Below are 21,430 nucleotides of genomic sequence, written 5' to 3' on the forward strand. Positions count from 1 at the left end.
CTGTATGGGGCCAAATAAACATCTTTTTATTTTCCCACTTAAGATGAAGAGTGGGCCTATTTGTGAGAATCAGAGCAGCTTTCTAGCCTATCTTTGAGACATTTTTTTGTGTGTTGTCAGTAATTTCCTTATAAAGATAGTAATTTTCTCTAAATCAAATCTTATCATGACTTTTAACATTCTGTAAAATAATTTGAGAGTACTAGTTAACTAATTCACAAACTTTAAATTAGTAGTTTATTTTCAGTTAAGCACACAAGAAAGAAATATACAGTCTATCTATAATGAAATCTTAGTTGACTAGATGGGTTGTGGTGTCTTAAAAATTCCCATAACTGATCACATGGCTTTTAAAATAGGAAGTCTAAGATTTTTTTGTTTTCCTCAACTATATCCTTTTTAACAAGTTCTATTTTATGGATCTTTATGTAGTGATTTTTTGGTTAGTATACATATTCTCTGCTTATATAATCACATATATAAAAGGTAATGTGGGACTGTGTTTTCAAATCTTATTTCAGCTAAGTTTTGAGAGAAGACCAAAATCAGTAAGGTAAGCTGAGAACTAAGAGTAGAAAGTTTAAACTAGAGCAGGGGCCAAGTAGGAGCAGCCACAACTTTTCTTGCATATCAACTTAGTTGTAACAATTTAGTTTGAAAGAAAATCTGGAACATAATACTCTGAGTTTGTAAAATTGAAGTTGGTAGAATTGGAGGAAAAATGTAGAGCTAGCCTGTGCCAGAAAAACATTGATGACATTTAGCATAATTGGCAGTATATATGGATAATAGTTGAAGGTCATCACTAGTTAATATCTTTGGCCTAAATCTTACTGAAGGGATCAGATGGAAAAGTCATTAAAGTTAAGTGGAAAACTGCATAAAGAGATTTGAATAATCTGTTGTAGATGTCTAATGAGGCATCATTCTTTTTCTAAACCATGTCAGCATATTACCTTCTGTGAATTAATTTATTATTGCATTTCTTTGGATTGTTCTCTCCGCCGATTATAATACAGAGACTTTTCTTTTTTTATATTTTAAAATTGTTTATATAAATTTTTTTTTTCAAGTCAGGGATCCACTTAACACTATTTGCCTTTTTGACATACGTAACACATTTCTTTCCTTTTCTAGCATGATTATGATATGAGGGTGGATGATTTCCTTCGTCGCACACAAGCTGTTGTCAGTGGCCGGAGAAGTAGACCCCGTGAAAGAGATCGGGAACGAGAGCGAGACCGCCCTAGAGATAACAGACGAGACAGAGAGCGAGATAGAGGACGTGATAGAGAAAGAGAAAGAGAGCGATTATGTGATCGAGACAGAGACCGAGGGGAGAGAGGTCGATATAGAAGATAATGGGCTTTTGGAAGCACTGATTGTTTAAAGATACAAAAAATCTTGTATTTTTTTTTTGTGTGTGTTTACAAGTAGTAAATTTATTTTCAGCTGTCTGCCTATGAAGTTCATTGTGTAGAAGGATTTATTATGACCCCCTTTGTTCCAAGCATGCAGTATCATAAGAACTGGAAAAACTCAAATCCGCCAAAAATCCACAGCTGACAGTTGAATTGACACTTTTATTGGGGCAGAATGGAACAGTCCAAGAATGTAGATACTGATTCTTTCTCCATAAATGTTCTTATAGTGTGTTCATCCTAGAGTTATTTTTTTGTTTGTTTTTTTCCTTTTTGGATCTTGATTGATAACTGCCATGATATTTTGCTTTGATGTGTTTCTACATGTAGTTGCACACGGTTCAGTAAAAATAATGCTGCTATCGAGTATGCAAATATTGAAGTATGATGGTTTGACTGTATGGCAGTGTTGTAGCAGCCTCTTGTTTTTTTCCCCATTGCCTCTTTTTTTAAAAAACTTATAAAGTCACTTTTTATTTTTCCTCAGTCTTCAATGACGAGAGCAATATTAAGAAGACATTGCTATCTAATTTTTAATCTTTTTAAATGAAAAATTCCTATGTTCAGTAGCGTGGTTGATGCTATTGTTTAGCCTTCCCCTCCAAATTGTATACATTGGCTTGGAATGTTCACAACTTGCGTGCGTGGCAGCGGAAGACGATTCCCATATTCTACATTGCTACTGTTTTGTATAAAATAAATTGGTAAAGATTGACGGTTATCTTTTGTATCTTTTTCTTATCCAATTGCAGGTTTGTTTTATTATGCAATAATGGACATAAAAGCATGCTTTTTGTTCAGGAATTTTAGGAACCCCATTTGCTTTTTTTGAGGCACACTTTAGCAGAAATGATTGACCTAGGCCTGTTGCATTAAAAGCTTACTTCTATTTCTAACATAAGATACACAGAGTTATGTTAATAATTTGGTTAAGTATTTATACACCTGATAACATTTTGAGTCTACGCTGATCACAGAATCGTTTACTTAGGTTTTCTATTTGTTGTTTTAGTCTTCTGTAAGTGAACGACTTTGTACATGCTTTCTACTTCATAAATGGACTTTTAACCCTCTTGTATTAGTTCTGTATTTTAAGTTAACTGTCCAGTTCTCCCAGTGGTAACCAACTATAACATAGAAATAGAGCCGCTCAAGAAAACAGTTTATGAAATAATTTTTTTGAATTTTTTCTTGAGTTACACCTGGAGTTTTGGCCTTCGGAATTTGGCCTTTATAAACATTAGGAATATTTGAATGTTTGATTTTTTTATAGTATCAACAGTTGTACTGTGTACCAGATCACATAGTACAGTTTTACATTTAATCTGTATTGGCCTGAAAAGAAGAACACAGGCACTTTACTCTTAAAGGATATAATAAACTATAGTTGTACTGCATTCATATTCATACCAGCATGTAGTATCTTTCCCTGCATTCACAGAAGTTTTATTTACAATGACAAAACTAAAGCCTGAGGATTTGTTTTAAATCTGCATTGTGGTAGAGAGGAAAGAGTACTTTTAAGGAAACCTGGGTTCTAGTTTTGTCATTGTCTTTAATTAAACCGGTTAGTGATACATGGTAAGTCACTTCAGTGGCATTTTGTTTGTATTCATCAGTAAGCTAGACAAGATGATAGCTACAGTTTAAGAATTTCTGTAACCATTACACAAAACTGGTAGGTAATATTAAAGGTATTTTCCTGAAATAATAGTAATAAATACTGAGCACTTTGTATGCAATAGAGACTTTGTGCTTTTATATACAGACTCATTTAAATGGGCTCAGAGAGGCTAGTAAACTTGCCCAAGATTAGAAAGGTAGTAATTGATGGGCCAAGATTTTACCCATGTTTTTATTTGGTGTTTCTAAACCACCTCATCACTTTTGAAAAAACAGTGTATAAATTAATAAATGGTTTGGAGATGGAGTCTGTCGCCCAGGTGGAGGGCAGTGGCATGATCTTGGCTCACTGCAACCTCCTGCCTCAGCCTCCCAAATGGCTGGGACTACAGGCACCCACCACCACACCCCGCTAATTTTTGTAATTTTAGTAGAGATGGGGTTCCAACATGTTGGCCAGGCTGGTCTCAAACTCGACCTCAAGTGACCCCACCTGCCTCAGCCTCCGAAAGTGTTGGGATTACAGGCGTGAGCCACTGCACCTGGCCTGAGATTTTTAAACATTAACATTTCCTTCAGGCTTAAGCAGAGGATTTTTCTAAAGTGCCATCCAATTAGATGTTAAGTTATGCTTTGTATGTTGAGCTTAGTATTGAGTCGATCTATTTTAAAAAGCCAACATTAAGTTTTTACCAAGTATCTGGCACTATTCTAAACAATTCTGTTGGCTCACATAATCATCACTGTTTTCTCCTTTCCTAATTTTTAAAATAAACTTACCGGAACATTGTATAAAAAATGCAAGATTTTTTTCTGTACAGAAGAGTCAGTATATAAAAAATCAGTATGTTTTATTTAATATTCGTACACATTTATGACAGCTTTTGTCACTGTGAGAAGACATGGTTTCTTTCGTGTACTCCACTGTGCTGTGATTCTAACAATCTACATTAGTATGATGTGTTCAGATGAAAAACAAAATTCAGTCATTCCGAGTTTAGAAATCCAGTCAGGGATTTTATTGGCTGGAGTAGTTCAAAGGAGTGAAAATTCAAGCATGTAATTTTTGGATTTGATTTCCTCCATAATGGCTTTTTTTCAAGCATGGTCTAATTTTTCAGAAAATGGCCATTATCTCCAAGCTTCCGTTGTCCATGTAGTTTCAGTGGCAGAGGAGAGACTATTTTCCTCCCAGTGTCCATGTCAGTTCCCCAAAAGGACTGAATAGCCATGTTGGTTTTGGAGCCAGCCGTAATCCAATCTATTTCCAAGGAAATGGGGTTCTTTGACTCCCAGCATTGGGAAGCAAGAGAGGCACATGTTATGGTCACATCTGTGAGGATTACATCAGGAAGGACAGTCTCCAAAAGACATGGACAGAGGAAATTTAGCAGATGTCCATTAAATCAGGATCTCATACAAGTTATAACACCTGAATGTTTGACTTTTCAGAGTATTTTGCCATTACAGGTGTGGCATCTTGCCCTTGGATATATCTACATTCTGCTGTAGAATGCTGTGGTCTTTCTGAGGGTCACATACATCCTGTCTTGTCATAATGTTAACCATTAAGAGTCCTCAGGGGCATGGAATTGAAGAAGGAACTGTTGCCAGCAGTTAACTGACCAAGCTAGAGTTCCCTGACCCAACATAAGGGTGACTGTGACACACATGGGTAATTTTAGCTTCATGTTTAAGATTTTGTTATTTGGGTAGGAAACATTCCAAATGCAGTTTGAAACACATATTAAAATTGAGGCACACAGGAAAGAACTGGCTCAAGTTTAGTCCCCAAGTTCCTTATAGTAGGAATAGGAATCCTTAGAGTATAAGCAATCCATGCATAGTATTCTGTTATCTATCATGTAGATCATTTAATCTCTTAATTTTTTGGTGTGGGGATTCTCTTGTTTCTAAATCTTACACTTTTTCTTTCCCTTTCAGTTTCTTCTGTGTCTTAAATATAGATTATTGACTATTGTCTTAAATACTAATAAATATATTAAATGTATCTTAAATACTACTATGTCTTAAACACAGACTATTGACTATTAAATATTTTCATTTGTAACCTTCATACTGGAGATTTGAAAGACAGTCAAAAATAATAGCTCTGAAAAGCTAAGGAATATACAATATAAAAAAATGTAAGACTGGGTGCGGTGGCTCATGCCTGTAATCCCAACACTTTGGGAGGCCAAGATGGGTGGATCACCTGAGGTCAGGCATTCAAGACCATCCTGGCCAACATAGTGACACCCCTCCTCTACTAAAAACACAAAAATTAGTGAGGCATGGTGGCGCATGCCTGTAATCCCAGGTACTCATGAGGCTGAGGCAGGAGAATCGCCTGAACCCGGGAGGCAGATGTTGCAGTGAGCCAAGATTGTGCCATTGCCTTCCAGCCTGGGCGACAAAGCAAGAGTCCGTCTCAAAAAAAAAGTAAGTTATGGCAACAAAAATATAAATTGTTGGGAAGAGGGTAAAAATCTAGTATAGTTCTATATGATCTGTGTTGTTACCAGCTTAAAATAGTGTATTACAACTGTAACATTTTATGTAAGCCCATGGTAACCACAAACCAAAAAATTACAACAGATACACAAACAATGGTAAAGGACAAAGCTTATTAGCACTACAGAAAATTACCATATCACAAAGGTAAACAAGAGAGGAAGAAATGAACAAAGAATCTACAAAACAACTAGAAAACAATTTTAAAATGGCAAAATAGGTCCTTACCTATCAATAATAACCTTGATTTTAAATGAATTAAATTATCCAGTAAAGAGTGGTTGAATGGATTAAAAAACAATGTAACTATGAGCTGCCTAAAAGAGACCCACTTCAGCTTCCAGAACACACAAAAGTTGGAAGTATAAGAATGGGAAAATCCATACAAATAGTAACCAAAAAAGAGCAGGGATGGCGTAATATACATTAGATAAAAGAAACTTCAAGGTAAAAGCTGTTACAAAGATGGTCATTAATGATAAAGCAGCCAATTCATCAAGATGACATAAGAATTATATATGCACCCAATAACAAAGCACCTAAATACATATAGAAAGTATTGGCTGGGCACAATGGCTCACACCTGTAATCCCAACACTTTGGGAGGCTGAGGTGGGCAGATCACCTGAGGTGAGGAGTTTGAGACCAGCCTGACCAACATGGCAAAACCCCATCTTTACTAAAAACACAAAAATTAGCTGGGTGTGGTGGTGGACACCTGCAACTCCAACTACTCGGGAGGCTGAGACAGGAGAATCTCAAACCTGGGAGGCGGAGGTTGCAGTGAACTGAGGTCACACCATTGCACTCCAGCTTGGGCAACAGAGCGACACTCCATCTCAAAAAAAAAAAAAAAAAATACGTGAAGGCAAAAAAAATAGATAGCAGTACAATAATAGTTGGTGATCTTAGTACCCCGCCTTAAACACTGAATAGCTCAACTAAACAGAAAATTAAGCAAATACTGGGTTTGACCAAATGGACCTAACAGACATACAGAACTTTCCATCCAAGAGCAGCAGAATATACATTTCTTTTCTAGTGCACATACCACATTATGCCTCAAAAAGCTAGAAAAAGAACTAAAGCCAAAGTTAGCAAAAGGAGGAAAATAATACAAATCAGTAAAACAGAGAACAAAAACACAGAAAAAAGCAAAAAAGTAATCTTTGAAAAAATAAGATCAGCAAAATACTAGCTAGACTATGACAAAAAGAGGAAAGACCCAAATAAATAAAACCAAACATGAAAATGGAGACATTACACCAGATGCCTCACAAGTAAAGTATTATAAGGCCTATTATAAATATATGCAACAAATTGGATAATCTAGAAAAAAATAGATAAATTCCTGGAAAAATATAACCTACCAAGATTGAGTCAGGAAGAAGTAGAAAACTTGAACCAATCCAACAAATCAGTTGAAGAAGTCATTAAAAACCTTCCAACCAAGAATAGCACAGGACCAGAAGGTTTCATGGCCAAATTGTACCAAACGTTCATAAAAGAATCTATCAATACTTCTTAAACTCGGTCAAAAAATAGAAATAGAGGAGATACTTCCAAACATTTCATGGCATCAGAATCACTTTCATATCCAAGGCAGACAAAGACACTGTAAGAAAAGATAGCTATAGGGCAATATTTCTAATGAACATTGATACACTAATCTTTAATAAAATATTAGCAAACAACTAAACAACACATCAAAAAGAACGTACATCATGACAAGTGAGATTTAACCCTGGCATGCAAGCCTGGTTTATCATATACAAATCAATGTGACATGTGAATTATGAGAATGTTAAAAACCACATGTTCCTTTCAAATGATGCAGGAAAATAAGTTAACAAAGTTCTGTATCTTTCCCAATAAAGACTTTCAAGTATAGAAGTAAAGTTTCTCAAAATAGTAAAAGTCATTTATAAAAAACACACACAGATAATATTACATCAGTGGGGAACGACTGAAAGTTTTTCCAGTAAGATCTGGTATAAGGGGAGGATTCTCACTCTAATCACTTCTATTCAACATTGTACTTGAAAGATTAGCAAGAGAAATTAAATAAGTAAAAGAAATAAAAGGCATCTAAATCAGAGGTAAAACTATCCCTATTTGCAGATGATATGATCCTATATGTTGAAAACCCTTAAAGATGCTTAAAAAACACGGTTGGAGTAAATCAGAAAAGTTGCAGGATACCAAATCAACATAGAAACAAAAGTAACATTTCTATAGACAAATAATCACCTAACTAAAAAAGGAATCAAGAAAACAATCCCATTTATAATAGCACCCAGAAAAACAATACATTTAACCAAGAAGGTAAAAGATTTGTACAAGGAAAACTATGAAATACAGATCAAAGAAATTGACACAAATAAATGGAATGATATCTCTTATTTATTGATGGGATTAATATTTTTTAAATGTCCATACTACACAGTGCAATACACGGATTCAACACTATCTGTACCGAAAGTTTAATGGCATTTTTTACAGAAATAGAAACAAAAATTCTAAAATTTGTATGGAACCACACATACACAGACAGACACACACACACAAACTGAAGAGCTAAAGAAATACTGAGAAAGATAAAGTTGGGGGCATCATACTTCCTGATTTAAAGTTATGTTACGAAGGTATAATAAACAGAATTACACTGGTAAAAAACAGAAACATGGACTAATGGAAGAGAATAGAGAGCAAAGAAATAAATGCAAACATACATGGTCAACTAAATTTTGACCAAGGCACCAAGTGGACGCAAAGGGGAAAGTATAGTCTCCAATAAATGGTGCTGGGAAAACTGTATTTCCACCTGCAAAAGAATGAAAATGAACTCTTATCTCACACTACACATGTGAGATACACAACAAAAATCAGCTCAAAATGAATAAAACACCTAAATGTAAGACCTGAAGCCATAAAACTCCTAGAAGAAAACATAAGGGAAAATCTCTTCAACACTGGCCTTGGCAGTGATTTTCTGGATATCATACTAATAGTTCAGATTACAAAAGCAAAATATGTAAGTGGGATTACATCAAATTTAAATGCTTCTTCACAGCAAAGGAAACAATCAACAAAATAAAAACGCAGCCTACAGACTGGGAAAAATATTTGCAAATTGCATATCTGATAAGGGGTTAATACCCCAAATTTATAAAGAACTCTTACAACTCAATACCAAAAATACATGAATAACCGTATTAAAAATGGGCAAAGGACCTGACCAGAAATTTCTCTAAAGAAAACAAAAATAGCCAATAGGCATATTAAAAATTGCTCAACATCACTAATCATCAGAGAAATACAAATGAAACCACTATGAGATATCATCTCACATCCGTAAGAATAGCTGTTATCAAAAAGACAAGAGACAAAAAATGCTGGTGAGAGTGTGGAGAAAATAGTGAACCCTAGTTCGCTATTGGTAAGAGTGCAGAATGGTGCAATCATTATGAAAAACTGTATGGAGTTTCCTAAAGAAATTAAAAATAGAACTACCATATGACCCAGGAATCTCTCTTATGGGTATAAAACAAAAAATGAAAATCACCACTTTGTAAAGATAGCTGCACTCCCATGTTCACTGCAACAGTATTCACAATAGCAAAGATATGGAAACAACTTGTGTCCATTGACTGATGAGTGGATTTAAAAATGTGATATGTGTGTGTGTGTGTGTGTGTGTGTGTGTGTGTGTGTGTGTGTGTGTAATATTATTCAGCCTTAAAAAGATGGAAATGTTAACACTTGCCACCACGCAGATGGACAGAGAGGACTTCATGCTATGATAAATAAGCCAGAGATAGAAATAAAAATATCGCATGATTTCCCTTACACATGGAATATGTATTTTTAAAAAGATCTCAGATACACAGAGAACAAAACAGTGGTTGCCACCAGCAGGGGTGGTGGGCAGTGAGAGGAAATGGGAAGATGTAGGTCAAAGCATACAAATTAGCAAATATGTAGAATGAGCAAGTTTAGAGATTTAATGTACAAGATGAGGACTGTGGTTAATAAAATTGTATAAGGGACTTTTACTAAGTAGATTTTAGCAGCTCTTGTCACACCAAGAAGCAACAATATGAGATACTGTATAACAATCTATAACATCAAAAACAAAGAATAAAAGGACAAGCTTCCTGACATCTATTCAAATCTTGCTTTCTCCAACTTGGTAACAATAGCTAATATTGCTGATGATTGCCATTATACTGCTATGACCTTTCTCTGTGCCTTCCTTCTCCTCCTCCTCTTTTTCCCTCCTTGCCAACATTATCACTTTCCCTTTATATGCATGAAGAAATCTTTCAAGAATAGGAGTTAATTTGTTAGAAATTCTACCAATCCTACCTCAGCTATTTTACCTTGTGAAAGTTACCATATACAGCCTAAACAATTTGCAGTCAAAATGGACCTTGAGTCTTAACACTTGAATAAGATCTCACTTTTATATTGCTGCCAATAAGAACATAGACAAAAATAATATCTTAGATCATATAGTACATAAAGAATGCTTCCTTTCTGCTTATATCTTAAAAGTATGATATTAAGTTAGAATATGTTGACTCTTGTGTTCCTTCATAAGGAATATCATCCTATATACTGACAGAACTGATACAAGTGGTAGAAATTATTTGGTCTTTATTATACATGCACTGTACATTTTTCTATGCTTCTCTATCAAGCAGCTGTGATATAGCAAGACACATGTTCCCAAAATGAGCTTTACTGAGGTGTACTATTAATCTGGGCATAAGGCAGAAAACACTTCCTCTCATAAGGTAAACCACCATTGTATTCTCTAATATGTAAAAGTTTGGGATCTTAAGAAAGAATAGGTTTAAAAAAGAAATACTGGAATAAAAGAAATTTTAAAAAAAGAAATACTGGAATAAAACTGGAATAAAAGAAAGTAAATCCTGCCAGAGCCACCACGGACAGCGACATGTTCAAGGTAATTCGGAGGTCTGTGAGGCCAACCAGCCTACGCTTGTTCACCTTCAAAGTCTATGCAGCACCAAAAAAGGACTCACCTCCTCAAAATCCCATGAAGGTTGATGAGCTTTCACTGTACTCAGTTCCCGAGGGTCAATCGAAGTGTGTGGAAGAGTCAAGGAGCCAGCTTGAAGTAGGCATCTCACAGTTCCGACGCTATTGTGAGCCACATAGAAATTTGTGTCAGGAAACGTACTCCCAAACTAAGCCTAAGATGCAAAGTTTGGTTCAGTGGGGATTAGACAGCTATGCGTATCTCTAAAATGCACCTCCTGGATTTTTTCCAAGACTTGCTGTTATTGGTTTTGCTGGCCTTAATGGACTCTTTTTGGCTAGAGGTTCAAAAATAAAGAAGCTAGTGTGTCCACCTGGTTTCATGGGATTAGCTGCCTCCACCTGTTATCCACAACAAGCCATCGTGTTTGCCAAGTTCAGTGGGGAGAGATCATATGACTGGGGTTTACACGGATATATAGTAATAGAAGATTTGTGGAAGGAGAACTTTTAAAAGCCAGGAAATGTGAAGAATTCACCTGGAACTAAGTAGAAAACTTCCTGCTCTACCCATTTTAATCAGATAGAGGTAAACACTGGAAACTCCATACAATAAATCACTATTTCTACAGAAAAATGGAGGATAAGTCAGTATTGAATGTATTAAAATGGCTTTCTTCTTCAGGAAAAAATACGTATATAATTAAAACCCAAGTTAAAAAAAGAAAGAAAGTAAATGTTAGTTCTGTCTGCAAATATAGTTGAAGTCATATACTTATATTTTTGAGGAATGGTGTTTCTTTTAAGCTAAAATACAGGTGAAAAGCCTCAACCTTTCCAATACAATTTTAGCATTTCCACTTGCTCATCTGATCCATACATTGACTTTTAAAGCAATCCACAGGATATCTGTTCTCTAGGACTTTGGTTGAGAATACAATGTTAATCTATTAGAAGACCAGTTTCTATAAAATGAGGAATAATATCTAAAGTGTCTGGCACAAATTAGTTAATAGTATTAGTAATATAAACAAAACAGCAATAATGGCAAGAGTCAATATTACTCTGGATCACTATGTACCAGAGATATTTCAAGTGTTTTATCTATGTTAACTATTTTTTTCCACACACAGAACACAATATGAGGTTGGCCTATTATTGTATGAGTAGGCGTAGTCATCTCTATAAACTTTTTTTTTTTTTTTTTATTAAGACAGGGTCTCCATCTGTTGCCCAGGCTAGGATACAGTGGCATGATTACAGCTCACTGCAGCCTTGATCTTGTGGGCTGAAGTGGTTCTTCTGCCACAGCCTCCCATGTAGCTAGGACGACAGGCATGTGCCACCATACCCAGCTAACTTTTAAACATTTTTTTTCTAGAAACAAGGGCTCACTTTTTTGCCCATGATGGTCTCAAACTCCTGGGCTCAAGCCCGCCTCCTGCCTCCACCTCCCAAAGTGCTGGAATTATAGATGTAAGCCATTGCGTCTTGCCTCTATGAACATTCTAATCTAGTTTTCTGTCACCTGTTGCCTGAACTCTTGTAAGAACATTCTTACCAAAGTTCCCTTTAGAGTGATTCCCCTTTCTATAGTCTTGCCCCTCTACAATCAACCCAGTGACTAAAGCTTGAGATTTTTTTTAAAAAGGAAATCTGATAATATCCCTTTTTTGTTTAACTCTTTTCACTGTCTTCCCCATCCCCTTAACATATGTTCAAACTCCTATAATTATCTGGCTCTATACTACCTCACCAGCATCATCTGCTTCATTACTCAGCCTCTTCCTGCAGAACTAAACTTAGGGTCTTTGGGAACTGTCCTTACTTCTCTATGTGCTTTTCTTTATGTTTCTTCCTCTCCCTCTCATCCCTTCACCTGTCCCTCCACCTTGTTTAGGGCTCACCTTAATTGTTAATGACGTGGAGATACTGTCTGTAATCTCTAAATGCTTCGTTAGCACTGTGGTCTTTCCTTAAGATGACACTTTTCACCCAATTTTTATTACTTGCTTATATTTTATCTTTCACAACAGAAGATAAGATGTATAGGGGGCAGAAGTTATGTCTACTTCATTTCTTTGCAAATCTGGCACTTCTGGTATATTTTAGTCACTATATTCTTTAAATGAATAATTGATTCTTATGTGTTGAATAATAACACCTTCAGTTAACTGACTATACTCTCAAAGTCTCCCAGGTATCTCAGGTTATTCTGTAATGGTAATGAAATTCACATACTTGTGATGGTACAGAAAAGAAATATATCAGTTTCTAACTGGCAGGTCACTTTCCTCACTTGTCATATCTGTCTCACCATGAGACAAACACTCTGAACGAAGAATACAGTCATTCCCCCTGAAAATGCAAAACAAAAAGAATAAAACAACTAGGAATAGGTTTACCTTAGGCAGGGGTTTGACAGGTTTGCAGTAGAGTCTTACAACAAATTCAAAATTAGGTAAGAGTGGGCGAGGAAATTCCAAATACCAGTAGTTTCGAATGAGCCACATTTCAGCTTTTCCCATTATCTCAGATAATTGTAGTGCATTTTCCTGAAGTGGGGGAAAAGGCAAAAGAAATAAAATTGTCATGTGAATATGCCAGGTAATTTTCTAAAATTATTTGAAATAATGTAGCCAAAATTTTTTATGTCTTGCTAAAGCAAATATAAATGTGCATATTTATACATAATTTATATATTTTATAGATGTTGTTCATACATATGTAAGTAAAGTGGGTAGACTCTAATGTCACATTGGTATATACACAATCATGAATGATTATTAAAACGAGTCACTGTAGAATTAAACATAGATTTGTTTTCTCTCTAAAATACAAAAGTAACCATTATAAATTTAAAAACTCTTTGAAATCCACCATCACTTAATTCTACCATAGCCATAACCATGTTTTTCAAGAGTATTCAGTCTAGTTTCTACAATTTAGGAAGCAATTTATTTCCTTAATCTTTGATTCTCCAAATGAATTGTAAGGTTTTGGGGTTTCTAGTAGCTACTACTGTATTTGATTCATAATAGGTGACTAATAATTTTAGTTTATTAATAATATTGATATTGAAAGTAACAGCTGGAAAATTTTTACAAATTATTAAAATAGTGATTTGTGCTCAGCCTTATTTAGATTCATATTTTCTTTAATGGAAAGACATAGTTTTAAAAATGTAAACTAATAATTACATGTTCACTCTTCAACAAGATTTTAGGCCTTAAAATATATGACTTGTAAGCAGTTGTTGAAGGAATGTGGAAGTCTGAGAGACCTCAAATTATATAGCTTTTTGCATCTGGGACAGACACTATTCACTCAAATATGAAGAAATCCTCATAGTAATAGTAATATGGAAAAATGTTTTAATTTTTTAAATTAGGAAACTAAGCTACATAAGGGAAACAATGTCCTAATGCTACATAAATAGTTGTAGAAATGTATATGTAATCTACATGTCTGCTCTCATCAAGACATTTACTGAAATTTCTAATGACTATTTTAAGGACAAAATAAAAGCATTGTAAGATGGATATGTAATTGCTTAGAGAAATCCTCAGTGGTTCAATTTGCAGGATTATGACTTACTGGAGCATCCTGTACAATTGATGGTCCCAGAGTTCTAACTTACTAATGTCAGGCTTTCCATACATAGTATTTGTGAGATTGATTGATCATCTTATACTTTCACTTCATCATTTCATTTACAAAAAACACACTCTTCTGATTTTATACTCATGCAAACTCACCTCTAAAGGCACAGGGAAAGTTAGGACTTAATAACCACCAATTAAAAACATGACTTACCTAGAACTTCACTGTAAAACTGGTCTCACTTCTTCATATCAAATGTTTGGAACCAAAAGTCAAAATAAAACACATATATAATATTTCTTACTGTCTCCATGAATGTCATCGAACCACTTAATTCTGACAGAATAACAGCTCCATAGGAAGGTGGAAATAGAAATCCTCCACTGTATTTCTCAAATGTGTAGCCAGGAGAGAAGTGGAGACTGTACACAAAGGATATTTTTAATAGCTCAGCCAGCAGCTCTCCAAAGGGACCAATGGCATTTGCATGAACGACATCAGACCTTGATTCTTGTAGGTTTGTCATAAGTTTCTTGTTCAAAACTACACCTTTAAAGAACTTCTCAGTATAACCAGAATATTCCCAAAGAATATTCTTGCATTAATGAAAAATATGTTCAAAATATATGTTTTGGAAGATCATGTATCCATTTAGTAATCTGTTGTGTGAAAAAAAAACCTGCAAAATCATCTTTAATTACAGATATAGAATAAACCTCAAATTTAGTAACAGATGTTATGTTGGGATCAACAAGAATGGAAGCTGACAATGTTAGAACAGTCACCTCATGACTTCTCTGCATAAGTTTATCCAGGATTGTCTTTATATTCATCCAATGACTATATTCCGTGGGCCACAGCAGCACATTTCCACAACTCCCAGAGCTAGAGTAATAGCTCAGCTGTATCAACAGAAGGACTGAAGTCCATTTCATAGCCATCTTGATAAAATACAATGCCTCTTTTTAAATTGTTGTTCCCTCTGCCATTCTTACGTTTTGTTTTTATGCAATGATAAATCAATCCGGAAGTTAAAATATAACTCTTACACCTCGAAGTAAATACATTATATAAGTAGTCTGAACATGTCAATGGCAAATAGAAAAACAAAAGGTAGATGACCCTGTGTTTACCCAAATGTATTTAATGTCTCTTTTATGTTTTTAAGTGCTTTCATCTAGCTAAGATCAATGATTTTGCATGAACAAGTCGTCGCATTTATGTGATATATTTTAGTATACTGCCAAAAGTAGTGGCAATGGAGAGGCTCTTTTGTCTTCAGTCTCCTTGACACAGAACTAGAGATAAAATAATTATATGGATGAATCAGCATTTTTTAGAGTTATTTTTATAAAAACACTTTAGTCATGACTTTTTGACGTATAATTCACATGCTATGCAATTCACCAATCTAATGTGTATATATTAGTCTGTTCCCATGCTGCTACTAAAGACATATCCAAGACTGGGTAGTTTACAAAGGAAAGAGGTTTAATTGACTCACAGTTCCACATGGCTGGGGAGGCCTCACAACCATGGTGACAGGCAAGACAGAGAGCTTGTGCAGGGGAACTCCCATTTATAAAACCATGAGATCTCATGTTACTTATTCACCACCACAAGAACAGTATGGAGGAAACTGGAAGAAACGACCCACATGATTCAATTATCTCCACCTGGCCCCACCCTTGAAATGTGAGGATTATTACAATTCAAGGTGAGATTTGGGTGGGGACATAGTCAAACCATATCAGTGTACAATTGAATGTCTCATTGTATATTAACAGACTTGTAAAATCAGAAAATAATTTTAGAACAGGTTCATCTCCCAAAAAGAAATACTTTACCATTAGCTGTCAACCCCCACCCTATGAAATTTCTGCATATCCAGAGTTCTAGGCAACCACACACTAATGTACTATCTCTCTATGGGTTTTCCTTTTCTCGATATTTCATACTAATGAAATCATACAATACATGGTCTTTTGTGGTTGGCTTTCACTTTTTATAATATTTTAAAGACTCATTCATGTTAAAGTATCAAGATTTCATTCATGTTTATTTCCAAATAATGTTATATACTATGGATATACTACATTTTGTTTATTATTCATCAGTTAATGGACATTTGAGTTTTTTCCAGTTTTTGGCTATCATGAATAATGTTATTTATTAATGTTCATGTACAAGTTTTGTGTAGACATGTTTTCATTTCTCTTGGGTATATACCTAGAGATGGAATTGCTGGGTTACATATTAGCTTTATGTTTAACTTTTGAAGAATTACTAGACTGTTTTCCAAAGTGGCCATACCGTTTTCCAGTCTCATTAGCAATGTATGAAGATTCCAATTCCTCCACATCCTTGACAACACGTGTTATTAATTGTCAACACAAACAACATTTGTTTACTAGGCTCTTTCCCTATTGAACTGCTTTGGCACTCTTGTCAAATATCAGTTGACCATTAACATATGGTATATTTCAGGATTCTAAAACCTATTCCATCAATCTATACATCTATCTGTATGCCTATGCCACATTTTCTTTATTACTGTAGATTTGCAGTTGGCTTCAAAATCAGTAAGTACAAGTCCCCCAACTTTGTTCTTTTTAAGACCATTTTGCTATTTTTAGGTCCTTTAAATATCTAATATAAATTTTAGGATCATCTTGTCAATTTATGCTATGAAGTCAGCTGTGGTTTTTATAAGGATTGCATTGAATTTATATATCATTTGGGGCAGTATTGGCATTAATAAAATATTAAGTGTTTCAGTTCAGGAAACAAGATGTGTTTCCAATTAGATGTGTCACAAACAAATGGAAAAACATTTATGCTCATGGATAGGAAAAAATAATATTGTTAAAATGGTCATATTACCCAAAGCAATTTACAGATTCAATGCTATTCCTATCAAAGCACCAATGACATTTTTTACAGAATTAGAAAAAAAAATCTAATATTCATTTGGAACCGAAAAAAGCCCAAATAGAAATAAAGCTGCACACCTAAAACTATCTAAGTTTTGGCAACACTGACAAAAACAGTGCTGGGATAACTGGCTAGTTATATGTAGAAGATTAAAACTGGACACCTACCTTTCACCATATACAAAAATTGACTCAAGATGGATTAAAGACTTTAGTGTAAAACCTAAAATTAAAACTCTTGAAGAAAACCTAGGAAATACCATCATGGATGTAGGCCCTGGGAAAGACTTCAAGACAAAGACTCCAAAAGCAATTGCAACAAAAACAAAAATTGACAATGGGACCAAATTAAACTAAAGAGCTTCTGCATAGCAAAAGAAACTATCAACAGAGTAAACAGACAACCAACAGAATGGAAGAAAATATTTGCAAACTAAGCATCTGACAAAGGTTTAATATCCAGAATCTATAAGGACCTTAAACAAATTAACAAAAAACAACTCCCTTACAAAATGGGCAAAGGACATGAACACACACTTCTCAAAAGAAGAAATATATGTGGCCAAGAAGCACATAAAAATGCTCAGTATCACTAATCATTATGAAAATGCAAATCAAAACCATAATAAGAGACCATCTCACACCAGTCAGAATGGCTATTATAAAAAGTCAAAAAATAAGAGATGCTGGGGAGATTGCAGAGAAAAGGGAGCGCTTATACACTGTGGTGGGAATGTAAATCATTTCAGCCACTGTGGAAAGCATTCTGAAGATTTCTCAAAGAACTGAAAATAGAACTACCATTCAACCCAGCAATCTCACTGGGCACATACCCAAAGAAATATAATTAGTAAACTGTAAAGACACATGCACATGTATGTTCATCGCAGCACTATTCACAACAGCAAAGACGTAGAATCAACCTAGATGCCCATCAGTGGTGTACTGGATAAAGAAAATGCAGTAAATATACACTATGGAATACTATGCAGCCATAAAAAAGAATGAGATCACGTCCTTTGCAGCAACATGGATGGAGCTAAAGGCCATTATCCTAAGCAAATTAACGCAGAAGCAAAAATCAAATACTGCATGTTCTCACTTATAAGTGGGAACTAAATATTGAATACACATGGGCACAAAGAAGGGAACAATAGACACTGCGACCTATTTGAGGGTGGAAGAGGGGAGGAGGGTGAGGATCAAAAACCGATCTATTGGGTACTATGCACATTACCTGAGTGACAAAATTATCTGTACACCAAACCACCGCAACACACAATTTACCCATGTAACAAACCTGAGCATGTAAAGCTTGAACCTAAAATAAAAGTTGAAAAGAAAAAAAAAGTTTAGGGGTGCTCCTCCTATGGAGTAGCCATTCTTTATTCCCTTACTTTCATAATACATTTGTTTTCACTTACTCTATGCACTCGCCCCAAATTCTTTCTTGCGTGAGAGCCAAGAACTTTCTCTTGGGGTCTGGGTCAGGACCCCTTTCTGGCAAATCCTGAAGATACCACACTGAGGAGACCCCCCAACTCAAAGGAAATAGACTGCAGCACTGATTGGCCAACTTTGAATAAATGGGGTGCATTTACCCAGGTAGAGGATGCGACTGGGTTAGAGGCCCAACTTAGGGTTGTTAGAGTTTCTCCTAAGACAGAAAGGGTTAAAGACCCCGCTTAATAAAAGGCAAGGATGTTTGACCGAACTTGGGTTTGAGGCCCAAGTTGGGAAGGTTAGAGTCCTTCCTAAGATTTAGAGATATAGAGGCCTCTCTCTCGGTAAAGTCCCTCTTGGCTAAGAACAGGTTTGGCACTATGGGATGTTAACCACTATTCTGTTTGGATTAATCTGTATTGTACTCTTTGCTGATTGCTATGGGTGACAGGATTAGGCATGTGCAGGATCAAAAGACATGGGGAGGTTTTTCTCCCTAAAAGTGGAAAATTCAGAGCTGATGGGACTGCTGGAAAAGATCTCTTCCCTACTGACAAGAGGCTGCCTGAACTTTCGATTCAGTGACACTGCTCTGGGTGGGTCTTTGGCCTCCCTGAGTGCCTCACCTTCCCCACCCTGCCATAGCCAATGTTTTTCTCCCTTTCTTTTTTTTAGTTTTTCTGTTACTGTGGGCAACAGTCTGCCACTTCATCTTGCCCAGAGACCACATGTTGAAAATGTCCTTGGGAGCTTGACTTTGTAGCCACATGGCGATACTTTCTCTTCATCTCTGCCTTCCAGGGAACAGTAATTTTGGGGTTCATGTCATAGTTAGCCCTAAAAACTATCTTGTGCAATTAAAAGCCATTGCAAGCTCAAAATTGGTTGCTATAGGCTCCTTCTGGGAAGGACAATGGAAACCATCCAATGCTGTAGTCAGCAGCTAAGGCTTTGTCTTCTCATAGCGGTGGCCGGGGTTCAGGGTTCAATTCCTGGCTTAGGGAATGAGTACTTTCTGGGTTGCTATCTGTGTGACCTTTACTATTCATTAATTCTCTTTCCCTCCATGACCCATCTTGAATTTTTTTTCTCTGAGCACCTAGGAGGTTACTTTTGGTAAAATTTAAAAGCCAGAAATATTGGTAATTTGGCATGGCTAACATCTGGTAATCAGAGATTTAAAAGGACTAAAAGTCAGCTTATTCCAGTTCTAATAGCCTGGGATTCCTTGGGAAAAACGGAGGAGGAATCAAAGACCCTCTTTTGGAGAAAATCTGTTTTTTCCTCATGAAACCCCAGGAATTAGAAGTGGATAGATTCCTTTCAAAATTTAAGGCTCTGTTCTCTTTACATTGCGTTATTTGACAGTTTTGACTTTTGAGGGTATCAGAAATTACTTCACATTATGAGAGAGCTTTGGTGTTTTATAACTAGGTAGGAAATACCCTTTTGGGAAAAGGAAATAGCTGTTGTATGAGAATACATGGCTCTTTGCACGTTTAAATCAGAGAAGCATGCTCTTGGCCACCTAGAAGACATGGAAATGTCATCGCCCCACACTGAGAGATAAGACTCTTATGGGAGATGGACTGATTCCCTCTTTTGGGGATCCAGGTTTTAGTATAAAAATAGGACCCTTAATTTTGGGGGATCTGTTTGTCTTCCAGCTGTGCCTGCTTATTAGGTCCTAGAAACTGCATTCTTTAAAGAGAAACTTACAAACTGGCAAAAGATAAATCTTACAATTACTAGATCTTTTTTGTCTGTCTGTATACTTCTATGTGTTGTGTGTGTGATATTTATTATTTCTAAGTAGGGAAAGAGAAAACAATTTTCTTATTACTATATAGACAGTTGTGCTAGAAATATGTTTGTAAGTCAATATATGCATCTATGTTCATTTAGAGATAAAACTAAAACTATAATTAAATGAATCTGTAATTTCCGAAAGAAATCCTAGGTGCTTCAATTTGCAGAGTTATGATTTCTTAGAGTGTCTTGTATGAGTGATGGCCACAGGGTTCTAACTGACCCTATAATGTAAGCCCCTTCAGAATATTTATCAGATTGATAGATCATTTTATATTTTCATTTCCTTATTTACCTATAAAAGAAAACTTTCTTTGATTTTTGGCTGGGCGCAGTGGCTCACGCCTGTAATCCCAGCACTTTGGGAGGCCAAGGTCAGCGGATCACGACGTCAGGAGATCGAGACCATCCTGGCTAACACGGTGAAACCCCATCTCTACTAAAAATACAAAAAAAATTACCCGGGCGTGGTGGTGGGCACCTGTAGTCCCAGCTACTTGGGAGGCTGAGGCAGGAGAATGGCGTGAACCCGGGAGGCGGAGCTTGCAGTGAGCTGAGATCACGCCACTGCACTCCAGCCTGGGCGACAGAGCGAGACTCTTGTCTCAAAAAAAAAAAAAAAAGAAAACTTTCTTTGATTTTATATTCATATAAGCTCACCTTCAAATGCACAAAGAAAGTTGAATGTTTATGCTACCATATAAAAACAGCGTACCTAATACTTCTCTGTAAAACTGATCTCATTTCTTTTCATAAAACGTTTGGAACCAAAAGTCAAAATAAAGCACATATATCATATTTTTACCTTCTCCATAAATTTCATTTTACCACTTAATTCAGATATAACAACAGATATATAGGAAGGAAGGAATCAAAGTCCTCACCTGTATTTTTTCAATGTATAGCCAAGAGAGAAGCAGAGACTATACACAAAGGACATTTCAAGTATCTCAGACAGCAACTCACCACAGGGGACCACTGGCATCTCCAAGAAGGACATTGTCTTAGTCCATTTGCACTGCTATAACAAAATACCTGAGAGTGGATAATTTATAAAGAACCGAAATTTGCTTCACA

General features: G+C 35.8%; 1 protein-coding gene and 2 pseudogenes across 8 annotated transcripts in view; 2 read left to right on the top strand and 1 right to left on the bottom strand.

The window, feature by feature from the left end:
* YTHDC1 (YTH N6-methyladenosine RNA binding protein C1) overlaps positions 1-2,142 on the top strand; it is a 36,833-nt gene extending 34,691 nt beyond the window's left edge. For all 8 annotated transcript variants that reach the window (XM_019025454.4, XM_004038743.5, XM_019025455.4 and 5 more), the window contains one exon: positions 1,138-2,142. In XM_019025454.4, the coding sequence (XP_018880999.1) occupies positions 1,138-1,362 (225 nt within the window). In that variant the 3' untranslated portion in view covers positions 1,363-2,142. The remainder of the gene's footprint in view (positions 1-1,137) is intronic.
* Positions 1-20,945, bottom strand: part of LOC101138063 (UDP-glucuronosyltransferase 2A3-like) — a 476,474-nt pseudogene extending 455,529 nt beyond the window's left edge.
* LOC101130957 (MICOS complex subunit MIC26-like) lies at positions 10,522-11,118 on the top strand (annotated as a pseudogene).
* Positions 20,946-21,430: the final 485 nt, after the last annotated feature.

This window comes from Gorilla gorilla, chromosome 3 (assembly GCF_029281585.2).
Source record: "Gorilla gorilla gorilla isolate KB3781 chromosome 3, NHGRI_mGorGor1-v2.1_pri, whole genome shotgun sequence".
NCBI classification, from domain to species: domain Eukaryota; kingdom Metazoa; phylum Chordata; class Mammalia; order Primates; family Hominidae; genus Gorilla; species Gorilla gorilla.